Source organism: Pristiophorus japonicus, chromosome 4 (assembly GCF_044704955.1).
Source record: "Pristiophorus japonicus isolate sPriJap1 chromosome 4, sPriJap1.hap1, whole genome shotgun sequence".
Lineage (NCBI taxonomy): Eukaryota > Metazoa > Chordata > Chondrichthyes > Pristiophoridae > Pristiophorus > Pristiophorus japonicus.
The window spans coordinates 241,226,436-241,249,587 of NC_091980.1; the positions used below are offsets into that span (position 1 = coordinate 241,226,436).

Sequence of the window (23,152 nt, forward strand, 5' to 3'; positions counted from 1 at the left end):
ATATATTTTGAGCCTTGCCAAAAAAATGTGCTCTGTAATCAGTATTCTGCTTGTGCTTAATGCAATTGTAGAAAACAAATGTGATGGAAGAAGTTTTTTTTTCCCCTCTGGATTTAAAACATCCTTTAGTCCTCCAAGGATTATAGATGACATGTATAGTTTGGCAGACGCAATTTCAGCTGTTTGTGATGCTGTCGATGTGATTTCAGCATTATCTCGCTTTATGCTGACCATAGCCATTTCTCTTGATTTGAGCAAATCAATATTCATTTAAATAGGAAATCAGCAATTATAGTACGAACACATCGGGGGTGAAATTGGTCTCGGGCAGTCACGTAAAATGGCTCTTAGCGAATTGGCAGCTTGTTTTACACCCCCGCTCGATTTGAAAAGAAAATCAGGCGGAGTGTAAAATCGGCTGCTGATTCTTTAAGCATACATTTTTTGCTACCACCCAAGACCAATTTCACCCCCATTAAACATCAAGTGAGGATAGGGCTATTTTTCAATACAAATACTGCTAAATTCGGAACCCAAATAATTAATAGGGGCGAAAGTCGGCATGAGTACAAAATGGGTTTTTTCTCCCAGATATAGCTGTCTGATTGGCAGTCAGATTCAGGAAGCAGCTGCCATAGAAGTTCACGGTTTCTCTGGTGCTATTCAACAGGTAAAACCATAGCTCTTTTGCTTTTGTTTTTAACTTTAACATTCTGTAACCTGCTGCCCCATCCGCTATGCTTCAATACTTAGCCTCCATTCCTCCTCAGCTTCCACTATGTTCCATTCTTCCTGAGCTGACCCCCGCCCCCCCTCGCCCCCCAGCTGTGCTCTGGTCGCTAGCTCAGAGTCCACTTTGTACCTTATAACTGCACTCCAGTTCCTATGGGCGATGCCATGGAAGATCAGCCAGTTAATGTACGAATACAAGATCTGTGTTTTTTTTTTGCTGTGAACTCACACCATAAGAAAAGCTAAATATATTAATTCATTAAAATGTATTGAGCGGCAGTTGGTGAGAGGGGAGCAGCCTATAAAAGGCCCAGCGGGAGATCGAGAGCCAGCGGCAGTTGGTGAGACGCGGGAGCAGCCTATAAAAGGCCCAGCGGGAGATCGAGAGCCAGCGGCAGTTGGTGAGAGGGGAGCGACCTATAAAAGCCCAGCGGGAGATCGAGAGCCAGCGGCAGTTGGTGAGAGGGGAGCAGCCTATAAAAGGCCCAGCGGGAGATCGAGAGCCAGCGGCAGTTGGTGAGAGGGGAGCAGCCTATAAAAGGCCCAGCGGGAGATCGAGAGCCAGCGGCAGTTGGTGAGAGGGGAGTGACCTATAAAAGCCCAGCGGGAGATCGAGAGCCAGCGGCAGTGGGTGAGAGGGGAGCGACCTATAAAAGCCCAGCGGGAGAGCAAGAGCCAGCGGCAGTTGGTGCGACGCGGGAGCAGCCTATAAAAGCCCAGCGGGAGATCGAGAGCCAGCGGCAGTTGGTGAGACGCGGGAGCAGCCTATAAAAGCCCAGCGGGAGATCGAGAGCCAGCAGCAGTTGGTGAGACGTGGGAACGGCCTATAAAAGGCCCAGCGTGAGATCGAGAGCCAGCGGCAGTTGGTGAGAGGGGAGCGACCTATAAAAGCCCAGCGGGAGATCGAGAGCCAGCGGCAGTTGGTGAGACGCGGGAGCGGCCTATAAAAGGCCAGCGGGAGATCAAGAGCCAGCGGCAGTTGGTGAGACGCGGGAGCAGCCTATCAAAAGGCAGCTACAGCGGGAGAGAAAGCAAAATAGAAGTAGAAAGTAATCAAAAAGTGACATCACAGCCAATGGGGTAAGTGATTGGCTGGTGTTTGGTGAGTAGCCTTTCTTTATTTTTTATATCAGTAAGTGAACTGTAACATTGTTATTACCAATTTAAGGGTATCTAAGGTTAAGACATGGCAGGAGAGCTCGGCCATGTGATATGCTCCTCCTGTACCATGTGGGAATTCGGGGACACTTCCGGTGTCCCTGGGCGCTACGTGTGTGGGAAGTGTATCCGCCTCGAGCTCTTGACGGTCCGCGTTGCGGAATTGGAGCTGAGGGTGGATTCACTCTGGAGCATCCACGATGCTGAGAATGACGTGAGTATCACGTGTAGTGAGTTGGTCTTACCGCAGGAGAAGGGTCCACAGCCAGATAGGGAATGGAAGACCAGCAGGAAGAGCAGTGCAAGAAAGATAGTGCAGGGGTCCCCTGTGGTCATCCCCCTGCAAAACAGATACACCGCTTTGGGTACTGTTGGGGAGGATGACTCATCAGGGGAGGGCAGCAGCAGCCAAGTTCATGGCACCATAGGTGGCTCTGCTGAACAGGAGGGCAGGAAAAAGAGTGGGAGAGTGATAGTGATAGGGGATTCGATGGTGAGGGGAATAGATAGGCGTTTCTGCGGACGCAACCGAGACTCCAGGATGGTATGTTGCCTCCCTGGTGCAAGGGTCAAGGATGTCTCGGAGCGGGTGCAGGACATTCTGAAATGGGAGGGAGAACAGCCAGTTGTCGTGGTGCACATTGGTACCAACGACATAGGTAAAAAAAGGGATGAGGTCCTACGAAAAGAATTTAAGGAGCTAGGAGCTAAATTAAAAAGTAGGACCTCAAAAGTAGTAATCTCGGGATTGCTACCAGTGCCACGTGCTAGTCAGAGTAGGAATCGCAGGATAGCGCAGATGAATACATGGCTTGAGCAGTGGTGCAGCAGGGAGGGATTCAAATTCTTGGGGCATTGGAACCGGTTCTGGGGGAGGTGGGACCACTACAAACCGGACGTTCTGCACCTGGGCAGGACCGAAACCAATGTCCTAGGGGGAGTGTTTGCTAGTGCTGTTGGGGAGGAGTTAAACTAATATTGCAGGGGGATGGGAACCTATGCAGGGAGACAGAGGGAGACAAAAATGAGGCAAAAGCAAAAGACAGAAAGGAGATGAGGAAAAGTGGAGGGCAGAGAAACCCAAGGCAAAGAACAAAAAGGGCCACTGTACAGCAAAATTCTAAAAGGACAAAGGGTGTTAAAAAAGCAAGCCTGAAGGCTTTGTGTCTTAATGCAAGGAGTATCCGCAATAAGGTGGATGAATTAACTGTGCAAATAGATGTTAACAAATATGATGTGATTGGGATTACGGAGACGTGGCTCCAGGATGATCAGGGCTGGGAACTCAACATCCAGGGGTATTCAACATTCAGGAAGGATAGAATAAAAGGAAAAGGAGGTGGGGTAGCATTGCTGGTTAAAGAGGAGATTAATGCAATAGTTAGGAAAGACATTAGCTTGGATGATGTGGAATCTATATGGGTAGAGCTGCAGAACACTAAAGGGCAAAAATCGTTAGTGGGAGTTGTGTACAGACCTCCAAACAGTAGTAGTGATGTTGGGGAGGGCATCAAACAGGAAATTAGGAGTGCATGCAATAAAGATGCAGCAGTTATAATGGGTGACTTTAATATGCACATAGATTGGGCCAGCCAAACTGGAAGCAATACGATGGAGGAGGATTTCCTGGAGTGCATAAGGGATGGTTTTCTAGACCAATATGTCGAGGAACCAACTAGGGGGGAGGCCATCTTAGACTGGGTGTTGTGTAATGAGAGAGGATTAACTAGCAATCTCATTGTGCGAGGCCCCTTGGGGAAGAGTGACCATAATATGGTGGAATTCTGCATTAGGATGGAGAATGAAACAGTTAATTCAGAGACCATGGTCCAGAACTTAAAGAAGGGTAACTTTGAAGGTATGAGGCATGAATTGGCTAAGATAGATTGGCTAATGGATGGGGTTGACTGTGGATGGGCAATGGCAGACATTTAGAGACCGCATGGATGAATTACAACAATTGTACATTCCTGTCTGGCGTAAAAATAAAAAAGGGAAGGTGGCTCAACCGTGGCTATCTAGGGAAATCAGGGATAGTATTAAAGCCAAGGAAATGGCATACAAATTGGCCAGAAATAGCAGCGAACCTGGGGACTGGGAGAAATTTAGAACTCAGCAGAGGAGGACAAAGGGTTTGATTAGGGCAGGGAAAATGGAGTACGAGAAGAAGCTTGCAGGGAACATTAAGGCGGATTGCAAAAGTTTCTATAGGTATGTAAAGAGAAAAAGGTTAGTAAAGACAAACGTAGGTCCCCTGCAGTCAGAATCAGGGGAAGTCATAACGGGGAACAAAGAAATGGCAGACCAATTGAACAAGTACTTTGGTTCAGTATTCACTAAGGAGGACACAAACAACCTTCCGGATATAAAAGTGGTCAGAGGGTCTAGTAAGGAGGAGGAACTGAGGGAAATCTTTATTAGTCGGGAAATTGTGTTGGGGAAATTGATGGGATTGAAGGCCGATAAATCCCCAGGGCCTGATGGACTGCATCCCAGAGTACTTAAGGAGGTGGCCTTGGAAATAGCGGATGCATTGACAGTCATTTTCCAACATTCCATTGACTCTGGATCAGTTCCTATCGAGTGGAGGGTAGCCAATGTAACCCCACTTTTTAAAAAAGGAGGGAGAGAGAAAGCAGGGAATTATAGACCGGTCAGCCTGACCTCAGTAGTGGGTAAAATGATGGAATCAATTATTAAGGATGTCATAGCAGCGCATTTGGAAAATGGTAACATGATAGGTCCAAGTCAGCATGGATTTGTGAAAGGGAGATCATGCTTGACAAATCTTCTGGAATTTTTTGAGGATGTTTCCAATAAAATGGACAAAGGAGTACCAGTTGATGTGGTATATTTGGACTTTCAGAAGGCTTTCGACAAGGTCCCACACAGGAGATTAATGTGCAAAGTTAAAGCACATGGGATTGGAGGTAGTGTGCTGGCGTGGATTGAGAACTGGTTGTCAGACAGGAAGCAAAGAGTAGGAGTAAATGGGTACTTTTCGGAATTGCAGGCAGTGACTAGTGGGGTACCGCAGGGTTCTGTGCTGGGGCCCCAGTTGTTTACATTGTACATTAATGATTTAGACGAGGGGATTAAATGTAGTATCTCCAAATTTGCGGATGACACTAAGTTGGGTGGCAGTGTGAGCTGCGAGGAGGATGCTTTGAGGCTGCAGAGTGACTTGGATAGGTTAGGTGAGTGGGCAAATGCGTGGCAGATGAAGTATAATGTGGATAAATGTGAGGTTATCCACTTTGGTGGTAAAAACAGAGAGACAGACTATTATCTGAATGGTGACAGATTAGGAAAAGGGAAGGTGCAACGAGACCTGGGTGTCATGGTACATCAGTCATTGAAGGTTGGCATGCAGGTACAGCAGGCGGTTAAGAAAGCAAATGGCATGTTGGCCTTCATAGCGAGGGGATTTGAATACAGGGGCAGGGAGGCGTTGCTACAGTTGTACAGGGCCTTGGTGAGGCCACACCTGGAGTATTGTGTACAGTTTTGGTCTCCTAACTTGAGGAAGGACATTCTTGCTATTGAGGGAGTGCAGCGAAGATTCACCAGACTGATTCCCGGGATGGTGGGACTGACCTATCAAGAAAGACTGGATCAACTGGGCTTGTATTCACTGGAGTTCAGAAGAATGAGAGGGGACCTCATAGAAACGTTTAAAATTCTGACAGGTTTGGACAGGTTGGATGCAGGAAGAATGTTCCCAATGTTGGGGAAGTCCAGAACCAGAGGTCACAGTCTAAGGATAAGGGGTAAGCCATTTAGGACCGAGATAAGGAGAAACTTCTTCATCCAGAGAGTAGTGAACCTGTGGAATTCTCTACCACAGAAAGTAGTTGAGGCCAATTCACTAAATATATTCAAAAGGGAGTTAGATGAAGTCCTTACTACTCGGGGGATCAAGGGGTATGGCGTGAAAGTAGGAAGGGGGTACTGAAGTTGCATGTTCAGCCATGAACTCATTGAATGGCGGTGCAGGCTAGAAGGGCTGAATGGCCTGCTCCTGCACCTATTTTCTATGTTTCTATGTTTCTATGTTACTTGCAATAGAATTAAATTAGCACTTGCTTGTTTGAAATTCTGAAAATTAACTCTTGACTTTATAGCCTCCCACTAGTGGTTGTGCAACTTTCAGAAAACTGGTGCTTTGAGTCATAAAGCAATTCATTACACTTTTTAATCACAAAAACATTTGTTCCATTTAACTATGGGAAAGAATCTCAGCATAATTTGATGACGTTTTCTGGTCATGGTCACATTGTAAATAGGCAGAGCAACAAATTCAAGTTTTATTACAATGTAGAGAATCTAATCAAGGTGGAAAGAATTTTGCATGTTACAGTTTTGGGAGCTGAGCTATAGTTACTGTTAAGATCTCTAAAATTGAGACCCACTGAAAGTATCTCCTTAAAAGTAAACAGTTCCATATAATGAGATTTCGTATTGAACTATATAAACAAAGAGATCAAATTATGTTGACATAAGCAACAAACAAAATGTTATAATGAACTGTGTAGCATTCACAATTAAAGCTAGCAATGTGCTGCAGAAAACTGTGGAAAGCTTACAAAAGCACTTTACAAACTCCAAACAATGTTAGTCTTACAATAAATGAGCAAAACTAGCCAGATAAACTCTGAAAAGAGACTGAGAATCTTTGGGCTAGAATTCCCTAACAACCCACCAGCGCTCGATTGCCGCCCAAAAGACCGCTAAGATTCCGAAGATTATTATTAGCGAAAACTTCCCCCACCCCAAAAATAAAAAAATCCGCCCAGCGGAAGAAATGGGCGTTGCACCCTGATTCTCAGCGAAAAAGTGGAATTTAAGGTCGATTTGGCGGTTCTTGAAGAAAATAGGCGGTAATTTAAAAATTCACTAAAAATTTACCCCGAAGCTGAGGGTTGGGCCAAGGAGGAGAAAAACACTAAAAATATATTTTTTAAAATAGTACATAAAAAAATCATGAAAACATTCTCAGGACCCTTTTAACTTAAATCACCACAACAGAATTTTTAAATAATGAGTACAAAACCAATTACTAACCTTTTTCTTCCAGAGCTATTTACCTACCGCCCAACTCTGCTGATTCTTGTGGGCGTTTAAAAAAAAACTTGCCTATGGGTCACCGCTGAGCCAAATATCGCACCAGGGCAGTGCCCGCCAGTGGTCCGCTCCCCAGCGGTACCCCAAAACCGCCAGCGTAACTCAGCTGGGCAATTTCTCGCCGACCCGGTTATCCCCCAAAATGGCCAATACCATCGAGAAACCGGGCGGTAAGCCAATGCAATTTCTAGCCCATAGACATTTGTTGGGTGAGGGTAACAAGGGATATCGGAAAAAGGTGGGGAAATGGAATTGAGGTACAGGTTAGCCATAGTCTGATTGAAAAGCAGAACAGACTTGAGTGACTGAATGGCCTATTTCTATGCCTATATTCCTGTTTAACGTCTGAGATAGTGATTAGCTGTGTTTTTGCGGGGTGTTTGCAATGCCATTTTATGATCTTATTGCAGTCTGAAGCACTGTATTTTATTGTGGAATAGATGACAGAAATGTTTTCTTTCTTTGGATCTTACAGGACGTCCAAAGACTATTTGCGAGGAGCAGCGAGATGCAGTGCAAGCAGAGTTCAGCCCCCGTGGATATCGGCCACACTTTGGAATCCATGTTCCTCAGTGTGATGAGCAAGGCAACTTCAGGCCGCTGCAGTGCCACAGCAGTACGGGCCACTGCTGGTGTGTGGATGAATGGGGAAAGGAAATTCCTGGAACCAGAACACTCCCTGGAAACAATCAACCACAGTGTGGGCTTCCAGGTCAGTAGGACTGGTTTCATTCATCCATAGTTGTTATCTCTCTAAACTACTGATTAGCTGAAATACCAAATCGGGCAAAATTAATTGTCCACTATCCTTTTAGACACGCCACTCTGTCAGTTTGTCACATGTTGATCCCTTAACTTTTGTTAACTTACTTTACTTTTTATTTTTAATTTTTAATTGGGGTATAGCTGACTAGAGGTTTGGGTGGAAATCCAACTATCCATAGGATAGTTTGCTCTTTTATAATGTTGCTGGTATAAATGTAGTGTCGAGATTGTTGCCTTTGAATTAAAAAAAATAAAGTGACAAACAGCAAGTGAAATATATGCAGTTGGATTATTATTTTCAAGTCTTTTTTTGCCAAATCAATGACTAAAAAGTTTTTTTAACCAGAGGTTATGGTATATTTTATTTTCCACCTACAGCTTGGGGCAATAAGTTTCACAGGGAAACCATCTATGCTTATATTATTTGGAGAAGAACTTATCCAAAACTCTGCTGCATGTATCCTGTCCTGCATTTGCCCATATCCGCTGTCCTCGCTAACATCCATTAGCTCTCCATCCCCAAGGTCTTAAATTTAAAATTCTCATTCTTGCTTTAAAACACCTCTGTAACCTTGACCCATCCTATCTCTGTAATCATCTCCAGTACTGTATCCTTCACTTGAACATGCCATTCCTCTGTCCCCATTCTTTTGTGTGTCTCCCCCTCCCATTGCCGCACCATTGGTGGCAGAGCCTTCAGCCACCTAGATCCTACTCTCTGGAATTGCCTCCTAAAACCTCTCCCCCCCCCTCCCTCTCCTTTTGAAAGCATCCTTAAAACACATCACTTCAGCCAAGTTTTTGGTTACGCCTCCTGATTTCTCCTTTTCTGGCTTGACATCTGCTTTCCATATGCCTATCTGTAAAATACTTTGGGATATTGTTTAGGTTAAAGTTGCTATATAAATTTGATTTGTTGTAGCTAATATGATGACTAATTGAAGAAACCGAGTGCTTGTAATTGAAGAAACTTTGTTACCACGAGAGACAAAATGGGCTTTCTTGACAGAATAGCCTTTTTCAGTGCTGAAGATAACAACATTTTCTACCCTCTGTGCAATTCAGTCTATTGATACTTGCAATGATTCAGTCATTGTTTGTATCTCATTGATCACTCATTGATCAGTACATAGAAACATAAGGATCAGGAGAAGACCATTCAGCCACCCGAACCTTCAATAATAACAAAAATCTATCGAAATCTCCAACTGACCCAGCATCCACAGCCTTTTGGGGAGAGAACTCTAGATTTCTCCTACTCTTTGTAAATGGTACAACATTGCAGCAAAAACATAAGATTCAGGCAACTTATGTAAAGTTATCCCTAACTAGAGATCTGCTGATACATCTGTATCCACATAATTGTATATTTTGTCACTAGGATTTAGTAAAAATGGTGGGTATGGGAAATTTCCATGGAGCCATACTAGGGCGTTTAAAAACCAGCAATACAGCATTTTTCTCAAATAATTGGTTCGTTCTCAGAATGTAGGTGATGCTGGTATGCCAGTATTATTGCCCTGCCCTAGTTGCTCTGAGAAGATGATAGGACATTTTCTTAAACTGCTGCAGTCATTAATAATGGTGCATACACAATGGAGTTATTTAACACTAATTTGAAAATACTGAATTCTGGTGATACTATTGGGATCAACTTGAGGTGTTGAATCAAGAATATCACATGAAATGTATTGCACTTAAAACATATTAGGCTAGAATTTGTTGTCAAAATAATAGTGAAGCTAAAAAAAAACCTCGCATTTATATAGCGCCTTTCACGACCACCGGACGTCCCAAAGCAGTCCCAGATGCCCGGTTTTTCTCACTGCGACATTATCAGCTCACACATTCAGCAACTTGCCACCAAAAATTTAACAAATCTAAAGGTGTAAGGGCAAGTCTAACAAACAGCAGACACCGTTGGATGCCCTTGGGACAGTGAGGACCAATGGCTTAGGTGTGTTTTCTTCCTTACAACAGATGAGTGACAACACGCAGTGCACAAGAAGAGATGGTTCGAGACCCAATGTGAGAGATTTGCACTTTTATTTCATAATACTTTCAAAAACCAGTTTATTTTTGTTTGATTAGAATCCATTGAACGTCCAAAGACTGCTTGTGAACAGCACCGAGAGAGACTGCAAACAGAGTTGAGCCCGCATGGATCTCGACCTCTTATTGGAATCCATGTCCCTGAGTGTGATGAAGAAGGGAACTTCAGGACTATGCAATGCTATGGCAGTACAGGTCACTGCTGGTGTGTGGATGAAAGGGGACAGGAAATTCCAGGGACTAGGACACCACCTGGAACCAGTCAACCACGCTGTGGGCTACAAGGTCAGTCAGAATTTTAATTAAGCAAAATGACCAATGTTGAAACAAAAATAAGGAGTTCAAAGAGAGTTCCATTTTTTTTTAAGTGAGTCTAACTTGGAACTTGGTAAAATACCCGTAATTCATACATGCTGATTATCATGGAAACAGCTGATTTAGGATATGTTATCTCCTGTGTTTATGAAGTGTCTATCAGTATTGATTGACATTTAAATATGACTGGGATGAAAGGCTTGACCCCATTTATTTATATGCAAATGGCCTGATTATCCATCCCGATCATTCCCACCATGCATCAATCTCTACTGTTGTCCACCAACCACTTGAATTCTTTATTTCCATTGATCTCTTTTTTATCTCACTGCTGATAATCTAGGTTCCTTGTTCTCACCAAATAAATTCACAGGGGCTGAAATTGCCCCTCTCCTTTACGCCTGTTATTATCACAAATCAGTGGCCAAGCTGCGGAGTGGAGTGGCCACCGACTTTTTGTGGAATGGCCGCTGATAGTCCAATTGCCCTTCCGAGTTTTCCCGGCGGTGCCCCGATCCCCTCCCCCACCGCTCCCCTGCTGCCGATCCGTGGTAAGCACATCGTCACCGTGCGCACCGCCAATCTACTCCCCCCCCGATTGTGACATTACCCTCTGAAAATCTTCGACCTGCCCGACGGTGCCAAAGTCTGTTTTTTCATGGTCCAGTGAGACTGTGGCCTTCTGCAACGGCGGTGTGGCTTCCCTTAAAGGAGAGGATGCACTGCCACTGCCGCCATGTTTTGTTTTCACAGCCGACTGCCATGTCGGCCCGACAATTATGCCTCCGGGTTCGGCTGTGCTGCCAACAGACAGGCTGGCACCCAGATGAAACCCTCCCTGATGGCCAGTGGGCTGAAGTTTTAAAATCGCGGAAACTCTCCCCCTTAGGTGAAGAGGAGAGCCGTGGTGACGCAGAGCCATGATGATGCCATCGCGGTGGTCACTCCGCACCGCCCCCAACTCCCGTCCCTCAGCTGTTGCGACCGCCCCCGTTAAGAGCGACTTCCGGAGCCAAGGACAAAAAACAACCAAGAGCCGAATGTCGCTCAAGGGGCGACCTGAACCGCAGCTGCGGTAAAATCTGTTTCGAGTGGTAGGCAATTTCTATCCCACAGTTTTTTCAGGCTTTCAACTTCAGAAAACTGGAACTATAACTTCACTCTAGATGTAATGGACAAACCGGTATGAATAAAGGATTAAAATTGAAAAAGGGATGGGAAGGGGTTGCCATGTATGCCGATGACCTCATCGCCGGAGGCGAGGCAGCTCGGAGCACTACCGTGGCGGTTCGCGCCGCTACCATTTTCGCCCCTCCGCTAACTCCCGCGCAATTTTGTGGGAACCGGTAACGCCACCACCTCCGCGGCAAAAACAGTTTTGCATCTCATTAGCACCCCCTGGAGGCGCTAATGGGAAGTGGAGAAGAGATGAATTTCGGCCCCAAAATTTCTTGTGCTGGTTTTCACCATTGAGTGTGATTGTTAATGTTCTGTTGCTTTTATTAGTGTTCCATCTGCATATTTTTCTTCTTCCTATTGGATATTTTATATATTTGTTATATTTTTGGCTTTCTACAATCCTGTGACATAAGATCGTTCCCCTCATATCCATGTTCTCCCCAATCACATTCTACATTCCATAATCCTAAACAGTAACATTATTCCAAACAAATTCTTTCCAATTATACTTCAGGACAAAAAAATTGCGAGGTACTTCTGCCATAAGTTCCATGCAATAAACGCTCAGAAATTAACATTTATCAAATGACACACACAAAAATCTACGTTTGTGTCTGCAATGAACTATATCAGGGTTCTCAACCTTTTTGCTACTGAGGCCCCCCTCCCGTGTTATAATAATTCCATGGACCCCCTGTAACACAACACGGGTATTATTTCTGTAAAAGTGAGTGCAAGGTCTTTAATTATATTTTATAAGGTGAAATAATCACAGGAGAGATTGAATTAACTAAGGCATAGAGGTTATACAAATGGTACATTTTCCTGAAATCCAAGTCGCAACCCCCTGAAAATTTACCAGTGAGCTGTTGTGAGCCCAGCTGGAAACAAATGCAAGCAGAAAACAATCCCCTTTTGCTGGCTCCTTGTTCGTAATTGCTGGGCAGAGACGGAGGGGCGGGAGGGTGGTGAGGATTTTTTCAAAATCATGGATAACATTGGCCCAAAAATTGCGGTCGGTGGTTACCTGAAAAATTTCTACGATTCTGCCTGATGGTCTGAGAGGTTCGGAGACTTCTGGACCTGGGCCTCTACTCGAAGGCCTGCATAGAGACCCACATATCCCATGGACTTAGGCGTTTCGTACGCATCCCTGGGATCACATGGGCCGGCCCAACCAATCCAAGTAGGGGTATTCCCATTCATACTTATGTTGAGTTCCATATGTATGGAATCACCATAAGTATGCATGGGAATACCCCCTTAAACACACATTTAAAATATATATATTTTTAAATCATGTATTTAAAATTAATCAAATTGGAATTTAATTAATTATTTAAAACAAAAATTTTATTTTGTGAAAAAGAAATTCACATATTTTAAAGGGTCTAAAAATAAACTTACCTTATTTTAAATGTTTAAATTATTGAAAAAAATGACTTTATTCGTCCTTTAAAAGTCTTACGCTGATAAAAGCAGGCGTAACGTAAGAATTTCAAGGGCATTTGCTGGGCAGAATTTGGGCAGATAACCCAACTCTCCGCCTGAGGAGGCCCTTTACTTCCAGATGCGTGAGATCTGTCAAAAGGATTCTTGACAAGTTCCGGGTTTAGGCAGAACTTGCGGGCCCCTACGGATGCCTCGTACGCGCTCATAAGGGGCCGTGAATTCAGTGCCATTGAGTTTAATGCACACACAAAAGCATGCATGCTCCTTCTTTTAATAATCAACTGAATATATGAATCCAGTACTCTGATTAAATACACAGCTGCATTATTTAGCTCAGAAAAATTGCCATGGGTAGGCATTATTTATGACAAATTTCTAGTCGGCAGCACTGCACTTTCAACAAAGACTCTGTGGGAAATAAACGGTAATGGATTGTAACTAAAATAATTCAATGACAGCTTTACAGAGAATGTTGTTACGGTACATTTCCTATTGCTGTAATCAGAAGACTACTGAAGCTCTGAGCTTGATAACCGTACAATCAGGCTACCGGGTGAAGGGAGTAACCTGAATACTTAAAATTACGCTTGTTACTGGCCAAGATTGTGTGCTGATAAACACTCGGGGTGTTCAGGTGCTTACTGACTTGCCTTTGACTGCTTAATAACCCACTCGGGTCACACTCGCACTCCTACTGTACATGACCCGGCAACCCAGACTCCAGGCAGGCAGCTGCGCTGTAACCTAACCTTGTGAGGGGCAGGCCTGTCCAGCCACTGATACCTTCTGCTCGCACTGATTGTCTGGCGGACCCGTTGAAACTTTCTTGCGGCCTCCTAGGGGGCTACGGACCTCCAGTTGAGAATCCCTGAAACATATAAAACTTGTTGAAAGTACTAAATTCTGTTGGGTACAGGTGTTGTCCTGGTGCTAATAAAATTTGGATCAATTTGAGGTGATGAATTAAGAATATCATATGAAGTGTATTTTATTTAAAATTTATTGGCTTACATGTGTTTTCTTTCCTATAATCAGACTGGTGACAACATTCTGTGGTATTAGAATAGACATTACATGACCCAATGTGTGTGATTTGTGCTTTTATTTTGGTAATAGTTTCAAAATTAGTTTCTGTTTGATTAGAACCCATTAAACATCCAAAGACTGCTTGTGAGCAATACAGAGAGAGATTGCAAACAGAGTTGGGCCTGCGTGGATCTCAACATCTTATTGGAATGCATGTCCCTGAGTGTGATGAAGAAGGGAACTTCAGGCCTATGCAATGCCACAGCAGTACAGGCCACTGCTGGTGCGTGTATGAAAATGGACAGGAAATTCCTGGGACTAGGACACTGCCTGGAACCAGTGAACCACGCTGTGAGCTACCAGGTCAGTCAGTATTTTAATTAAGCAAAATGACCGATGTTGTAGCAAAACTGAGAGGTTCAGAGAGATTTTAAATTTTTTTTGTGTTTCTAACTTGGAACTTGGTGAAACGTCCATGTGTAATTGATAAAAGTTGATTATCATGGACACAGCAGATTTGGAATCTTATTTCCCATGGTTATGAAGTGCCTGTCACTATTGATTGGCATTGAGCTTAAGCATGACTGGAACAAAAGGCCTGACCACATTAATTTGCATCCAAAAGGCCCGATTATCTTTCTCGATCATTCTTCCCCCTCTCCCATCAGTTTCTTCTGCTATAAACCATCTTAGAATGCCTCTTGTATCCTTCGTTTCTACTGATCTCTCCTTTCTACTGCTGTTTCTCTGGTTTCCTCATTCTTACCAAATTAATTCACCATCATTCAGGCATTCCACCTCAAAAAAATGGTAGTATACCTTTACTCTAAGATTCAGAAATAGATGCAATGAAAAATGCAGGTTAGAATAAATTTAAAGGCGAGCATCAGACAACTAAAGCAAGAAATCAGAAAAAAGAAAACAATATATTTATAATGGAATTTCTCCCGCTTGGTGCAACCATTGAGTCTATTATTTTTCTCCCCCATTGCTAAGCGTTCCAGCATCTGCAGGTAATTTTTCACTTCGTTGTCTGAGCAGCAATCTTTCCGAGTGGATCACCTGCCCTTTATAGAAGCAACTCAATCTTCATTGCTTTGATTTGTGTGAGATGAAAATCAGGCAGGTTCTACAAGTGGGCAATCAGCCCCACCAGATTATCACCCAGGCACGGTGAAGTTGAAAATTACCCCCTCTCTCTGTTTCTCCTTTCTAGTTATTTGCTGCACTTGTTATATTTTTGTCATTCAACAATCATGCAACATAAAATCTTTCTCTCCAAGGTCAGTTTTCTCCCCAATCACATTCCAGCAAAATAAATCCCACATAATCCTATTTTACCTAACAAAACTCTTTCCAATTACACCCCAGATAGAAATCTTGTGTGAGATTCTGCTGCCATAACAGTTCCTTGCAATAAACCCACATACAGTAATCTTTATTAAATAACACATGCAAAGATCTAGGACCGTGTCTGAAATGATCTGCACAACATTAGTTGAAATCTGAATTCTGCTGGGTACACGTCATCAATCAATCAAATCATAGGCAGTCCCTCAGAATCGAGGAAGACTTGCTTCTACTCTTAAAATGAGATCTTAGGTGGCTGAACAGTCCAACATGAGAGTCACAGTCCCTGTCACAGGTGGGACAGATAGTCACTGAGGGTAAGGGTGGGTGGGACTGGTTTGCCGCACGATCTTTCCGATGCCTGCGCTTGATTTCTGCATGCTCTCGGCGATGAGACTCGAGGTGCTCAATGCCCTCCCGGATGCACTTCCTCCACTTAGGGCGGTCTTTGGCCAGGGACTCCCAGGTGTCAGTGGGGATGCCGCACTCTATCAGGGAGGCCCTGAGGGTGGCCCTGCAACGCCCCTCTGCCCACCTTTGGCTTGTTTGCCATGAAGGAATTCCGAGTAGAGCGCTTGCTTTTGGAGTCTCGTGTCTGGCATGCGGACAATGTGGCCTGTCCAGTGGAGCTGATCAAGTGTGGCCAGTGCTTTAATGCTAGAGATGCTGGCCTGGTCGAGGACGCTAATGTTGGTGCATCTGACCTCCCAGGGGATTTGTAGGATCTTGCGGAGACATCATTAGTGGTATTTTTCCAGTGACTTGAGGTGTCTACTGTACATGGTCCACGTCTCTGAGCCATACAGGAGGGTGGGTATTACTACATGCTTGTAGATTATGAGCTTGGTGGCAGATTTGAGGGCCTGGTCTTCAAATACTCTTTTCCTCAGGCAGCCGAAGGCTGCTTTGGAGGCGGTGTTGAATCTCGTCATCAATGTTCGTCAACATCCTCCGCCTGGGCACAGGTACATCTCTGGTGAAGATAGAATTGGATGCAATTTCAGTTGATGAATTAAGAATATCATGTGAAATGTATTGCATTTAAAGCATATAGGCTTAGGTGTGTTTTCTTTCCTATAATCAGACTGGTGACAACATTCAGTGTACAAGATTAGACATTACATGACTCAATTTGGGTGATTTGTACTTTTATTTTCTAATGTTTCAAAGCCAGTTTCTATTTGTTTGATTAGAAACCAATGAACGTCCAAAGACTGCTTGTGAACAGCACCGAGAGAGACTGCAAACAGAGTTGAGCCTGCATGGATCTCAACATCTCATTGGAATGCATGTCCCTGAGTGTGATGAAGAAGGGAACTTCAGGCCTATGCAATGCCACAGCAGTACAGGGCACTGCTGGTGTGTGTATGAAAACGGACAGGAAATTCCAGGGACTAGGACACCGCCTGGAATCAGTCAACCACGCTGTTGGCTGCCAGGTCAGTCAGTATTTTAAATATGTAAAAGGACCAGAATTGTAGTAAAAATGTGGAGATCAAAGACATTTTACTTTTTTTTAAATGAGCCTGTCTTGGAACTTTGTGAAACACCTTGTGTAATTGATAGAAGCTGATTATCATGGAAACGGCTGATTTAGGCATGTGTTATCGCCTGTGGTCATGAAGTGCATCATCATTATTGGCGGTCCCTCAAAACGAGGGTGACTTGCTTCCACGCTGAAAAGGGATGAGTTCATAGGTGTTTTAGTGAAGGACCTGACATTCCAGGTCCCGAACTGTACGTTGAAGGGTGGAAGATGCCTGTGCGTGGATTTTTTTAATGTGTGGTGGCTGTTGCACATCAGCCACCACACGGGTTTGACAGAGCTAGGCCTTTATCCTGTGCCAAGGGTTAACCAGGACGACTGGAGACCAGCTCTGCTGCACGGACCTAGTGCGCACAGTGTGGGCTGGCCTGTGCTCTCCTGGGTCCTCGGCTCTTCTGGGCCCCGTACCCTCATTTGCCGCACCTCCACAATGATCCCTCGCCGCTCCTCCGCCACAAACTTTCGTTGCACCTCCGCCATGATCCCTTGCTGCTCCTCTGCCATGATCTCGTGCTGCTCCTCCACCACAAGAACATTCGCCGCACCTCCGCCACGATCTCTCACCGCTCCTCCACATCAGTCATTCGCCGAACCTCCACCACGATCTCTCACCGCTCCTCCACATCAGTCATTCGCCGAACCTCCGCCACGATCTCTCACCGCTCCTCCACATCAGTCATTCGCCGAACCTCCACCACGATCTCTCACCGCTCCTCCACATCAGTCATTCGCCGAACCTCCGCCACGATTTCTCACCGCTCCTCCACATCAGTCATTCGCCGAACCTCCGCCATGATCTCTCACCGCTCCTCCACATCAGTCATTCGCCGAACCTCCGCCATGATCTCTCACCGCTCCTCCACATCAGTCATTCGCCGAACCTCCGCCATGATCTCTCACCGCTGCTCCGCCACAAGAACATTCGCCGCATCTCCGCCACGATCTCTCACCGCTCCTCCGCATCAATCACTTGCCGAACCTCCGCCACAATCACTCGCCGAATCTCAGCCACGATCTCTCATCGCTCCTCTGCCACAAACATTCACCACATCGCCGCCACGATCTCTTGCCGCTCATCCACCACAAACATTTTCCGCACATCCGCCACGATCTCTCACCGCTTCTCCGCCACGATCTCTCACCGCTCCTCCGCCACGATCTCTCACCGCTCCTCCGCCACGATCTCTCACCGCTCCTCTGCCACAAAGCATTTCTTCTCTCAGAGGGTTGTAAATCTGTGTAATTCTCTGCTCCAGAGAGCTGTGGAGGCTGGGTCATTGAATATATTTAAGGCAGAGATAGACAGATTTTTGAGCGGTAAGGGAATAAAGGGTTATGGGGAGCGGGCAGGGAAGTGGAGCTGATTCCATGATCAGATCAGCCATGATCTTATTGAATGGCAGAGCAGGCTCGAGGGGCCAGGTGGCCTACTCCTGCTCCTATTTCGTATGTTCTTATGTTCTTAAAAACATTCGCCGCACCTCCGGCACGATCTCTCACCGCACCTCCGCATCAAACACTCGCCGCACCTCCGCTTCCATCTCTCGCCGCTCATCCGTCCCAACCTTCCCGCTCCTCCGCTGTACCTGGTCCCGCCGATGTTCCTGCCCGCACTCCAAACGGCGACCTGGGTTTTGATGACGTCACCTGGTCGCCCACCTCAAAATCGTCATATACTTGGAACGACTCACGCTGGATGTTGTAGTGGTATACTCTTTTATAGCCCGACCTGTGGAGGTGTTCTCCTGCAGGTCGAGAGGCCACGATGTTTCCAAATATCCAAATATACTCCAGGTAGAACAATCCTGCGAGTTAATGTTGCCATTACTGTTCCTCATAATAAACTCTCATAAAAAAACATTTATCAAATAACAGAGACAGAAATCTAGGGTGCTGTTTGCAAAAACTATAGCACACTAGTTGAAACTCTTTTTGGAGTTCACCTGCAAAAACATAAAACATTAAACCGTGCCACCCGACCTGGGTGACACACCAGACATTTACAAGGCCCTTTTTTCCTTTTTTTGTTTTTTTTTGTGTTTTTCATTTTTTGGGGTTTTTTTTTTTGGGCACTAAAATCACATTTTTCCAGTGCCCCCTATAAAAGGGAAGGGGACACTAAAAGCACCGGCAATTAAAACAAATTAAACTTTAAAACGTAAAATCAAATTAAAATTTGGTTGCCGGGCGTGATGATGCACTCCAGTCCCTCCGGTGCCCACCTCTCGCGGAAGGCCGCGAGCGTACCGGTGGACACCGCGTGCTCCATCTCCAAGGACACCCTGGACCGGATGTAAGAGCGGAAGAGAGGCAGGCAGTCAGGTTGAACGACCCCCTCGACCGCCCGCTGCCTGGACCGGCTGATGGCACCCTTGGCCGTGCCCAGGAGCAGTCCTACGAGGAGGCCTTCGGACCTACCCGCTCCCCTCCGCACAGGGTGCCCAAAGATCAGGAGACACACACACTAGTTGAATATCTGAATTCTGGTGGTACAGGTGCATCCCTGATTGTGATAGAATTGGAAGCAATTTCTGGTGATGAATTTACAGTATGATGTAAACTGTGTTGAACCTGAAAGTACGTTAGCTTAGGGATGATTTATTTTCTACAATCAGATCACTGACAACACTCGGCAGAACCTGTGGCCGCCGTTGTCAGGCCAACCTCTGAGTCGGCTGACAATTTATATAAAATGGTGGCCGCGGCAAAGGGCCTTCCCCCTTTAAGGGCGGACACGCCGCCCAGGCACACTCAGCTTCCTGCAGGGGAAAGCTGTCAGGGGCACCGACCGGCAGTCGATCTGCTCACGCGGGGCAATGTCCCACGGGGCAGTTTCCCACATGGGGCCGAAAAAGGGTCGCCGCCGGTCGGAAGGGAGTCGGCGAGTGCCCGATGGGGTGGCTACATGTGCGGCATGGTGACCATCACCTCAGGCAAAAACATGGAGGGTAATTTATAAAATGTCAGTGACACCGCACCGACTAGGCAGTGAGTCCTTACCGACCCGTGGTCGCCTCTTTGAGGCAGTCACGGCTCTTATAGAAAGGGGCAATTTCGGCCCCCAAATCTTTCCCATTTTAAATTTTCTCTCCAATCCCATCTGGTGACAGAATTTGGAACAACTTGAGGTGATGAATTAAGAAGGTTCCTGATGCTCTCGATTTATTTCCACTTTTACTCCTGGCCCGCCTCCAATCCTGCATGCACGGCAGCATGGAAATTCCCGCTGTTATGGTTTCCGACATTTTTTAGAAAATTTTCATTCCACAATCCTGTGAGACAAAACCTTTCTTTCCAAGGTCAATTTTCTCCCCAATCACATTCCAACAAAATAAATCCTATACAGTCACATTCTACCAAACAAAATTATTTCCAGTTACGTTCCTGGAATAGAATTTTGTGCTGTTGGGGAGGAGTTAAATTAATATGGCAGGGGGATGGGAACCAATGCAGGGAGACAGAGGGAAACAAAATGGAGACAGAAGCAAAAGATAGAAAGGAGATGAATAAAAGTGGAGGGCAGAGAAACCCAAGGCAAAAAACAAAAAGGGTCATTGTCCAACAAAATTCTAAAGGGTCAAAGTGTAACAAAAAGGCAAGCCTGAAAGCTCTGTGCCTCAATGCGAGGAGTATTCGGAACCCAGGAGAGGGCTCTGAGCTAGTTAGAGTGGGTGAGAGCTCAGATGAATAGGACCCCAAGAAAGAATGCAAAAGGCAGGAGGCAACAGAGCAGAGTAGCACTGGGGTAAGTGTAAACCACAAGGTGATAGGAAGGGACAATATGTATGAATATAAAGGGGCTGCAGGAGGGGTCAAAACTAAAAATCATGGTTTAAAAACTAGTATTAAAACACTCTACCTAAACGCACGCAGTATTCGAAATAAAGTAAATGAGTTGGCGGCACAAATCATTACAAATGGGTATGATTTGGTGGCCATTACAGAAACGTGGTTGCAGGGTGGCCAAGACTGGGAATTAAACATACAGGGGTATCTGACGATTCAGAAAGATAGACAAGAAGGGAAAGGAGGTGGGGTAGCTCTGTTAATAAAGGATGATATCAGGGCAGTTGTGAGAGACGATATTGGCTCTAATGAACAAAATGTTGAATCATTGTGGGTGGAGATTAGAGATAGTAAGGGGAAAAAGTCACTGGTGGGCGTAGTTTATAGGCCCCCAAATAATAACTTCACGGTGGGGCGGACAATAATCAAGGGAATAATGGAGGCATGTGAAAAAGGAACGGCAGTAATCATGGGAGATTTTAACCTACATATCGATTGGTCAAATCAAATCGCACGGGATAGCCTTGAGGAGGAATTCATAGAATGCATACGGGATTGTTTCTAAGAACAGTATGTTTCAGAACCTACAAGGGAGCAAGCTATCTTAGATCTGGTCCTGTGTAATGAGACAGGAATAATAAACGATCTCCTAGTAAAAGATCCTCTCGGAATGAGTGATCACAGTATGGTTGAATTTGTAATACAGATTGAGGGTGAGGAAGTAGTGTCTCAAACGAGCATACTATGCTTAAAGGGGACTACAGTGGGATGAGGGCAGAGTTGGCTAAAGTAGACTGGGAACACAGACTAAACAGTGGCACAATTGAGGAATAGTGGAGGACTTTTAAGGAGCTCTTTCATCGTGCTCAACAAAAATATATTCCAGTGAAAAAGAAGGGCGGTAAGAGAAGGGCTAACCAGCCGTGGATAACCAAGAAAATAACGGAGAGTATCAAATTAAAAACCAATGCGTATAAGGTGGCCAAGGTTAGTGGGAAACTAGAAGAGTGGGAAAATTTTAAACGACAGCAAAGAATGACTAAGAAAGCAATAAAGAAAGAAAAGATAGATGACGAAAGTAAACTTGCGCAAAACATAAAAACAGATAGTAAAAGCTTTTACCGATATATAAAACGGAAGAGAGTGACTAAAGTAAATGTTGGTCCCTTAGAAGATGAAAAGGGGGATTTAATAATGGGAAATGTGGAAATGGCTGAGACCTTAATTATTTTGCTTCGGTCTTCACAGTGGAAGACACAAAAGCCATGCCAAAAATTGCTGGTCACAGGAATGTGGGAAGGGAGGACCTTGAGATAATCACTATCACTAGGGGGGTAGTGCTGGACAGGCTAGTGGGACTCAAGGTAGACAAGTCCCTTGGTCCTGATGAAATGCATCCCAGGGTATTAAAAGAGATGGCGGAAGTTATAGCAGATGCATTCGTTATAATCTACCAAAATTCTCTGGACTCTGGGGAGGTACCATCGGATTGGAAAGCAGCTAATGTAACGCCTTTGTTTAAAAAAGGGGGCAGACAAAAGGCAGGTAACTATAGGCCGGTTAGTTTAACATCTGTAGTGGAGAAAATGCTTGAAGCTATCATTAAGGAAGAAATAGCGGGACATCTAGATAGGAATAGTGCAATCAAGCAGACGCAACATGGATTCATGAAGGGGAAATCATGTTTAACTAATTTACTGGAATTCTTTGAGGATATAACGAGCATGGTGGATAGAGGTGTACCGATGGATGTGGTGTTTTTAGATTTCCAAAAGGCATTCGATAAGGTGCCACACAAAAGGTTACTGCAGAAGATAAAGGTACGCGGAGTCAGAGGAAATGTATTAACATGGATCGAGAATTGGCTGGCTAACAGAAAGCAGAGAGTTGGGATAAATGGGTCCTTTTCAGGTTGGAAATCGGTGGTTAGTGGTGTGCCACAGGGATCGGTGCTGGGACCACAACTGTTTACAATATACACAGATGACCTGGAAGAGGGGACAGAGTGTAGTGTAACAAAATTTGCAGATGACATAAAGATTAGTGGGAAAGCGGGTTGTGTAGAGGACACAGAGAGGCTGCAAAGAGATTTAGATAGGTTAAGCGAATGGGCTAAGGTTTGGCAGATGGAATACAATGTCGGAAAGTGTGAGGTCATCCACCTTGGGAAAAAAAACAGTAAACGGGAATATTATTTGAATGGGGAGAAATTACAACATGCTGTGGTGCAGAGGGACCTGGGGGTCCTTCTGCATGAATCCCAAAAAGTTAGTTTGCAGTTGCAGCAGGTAATCAGGAAGGCAAATGGAATGTTGGCCTTCATTGCGAGAGGGATGGAGTACAAAAGCAGGGAGGTCCTGCTGCAACTGTACAGGGTATTGGTGAGACCGCACCTGGAGTACTGCGTGCAGTTTTGGTCACCTTACTTAAGCAAGGATGTACTAGCTTTGGAGGGGGTACAGAGACGATTCACTAGGCTGATTCTGGAGATGAGGGGGTTACCTTATGATGATAGATTGAGTAGACTGGGTCTTTACTCGTTGGAGTTTAGAAGGATGAGGGGTGATCTTATAGAAACATTTAAAATAATGAAAGGGATAGACAAGATAGAGGCAGAGAGGTTGTTTCCACTGGTTGGGGAGACTAGAACTAGGGGGCACAGCCTCA

The 23,152-nt window shown here is 45.0% G+C and overlaps 1 protein-coding gene across 6 annotated transcripts in view; it reads left to right on the top strand.

The window, feature by feature from the left end:
• Window positions 1-23,152, top strand: part of nid2a (nidogen 2a (osteonidogen)) — a 208,028-nt gene that overhangs the window by 41,830 nt on the left and 143,046 nt on the right. For all 6 annotated transcript variants that reach the window (XR_011593109.1, XM_070879213.1, XM_070879214.1 and 3 more), the window contains exons 11-14: window positions 7,490-7,726; window positions 9,871-10,116; window positions 13,921-14,166; window positions 16,347-16,592. Coding sequence is in view for 5 of the 6 variants with exons in the window: in XM_070879213.1 (XP_070735314.1) it covers window positions 7,490-7,726; window positions 9,871-10,116; window positions 13,921-14,166; window positions 16,347-16,592 (975 nt within the window). In the remaining variant the exon portion in view is untranslated. The remainder of the gene's footprint in view (window positions 1-7,489; window positions 7,727-9,870; window positions 10,117-13,920; window positions 14,167-16,346; window positions 16,593-23,152) is intronic.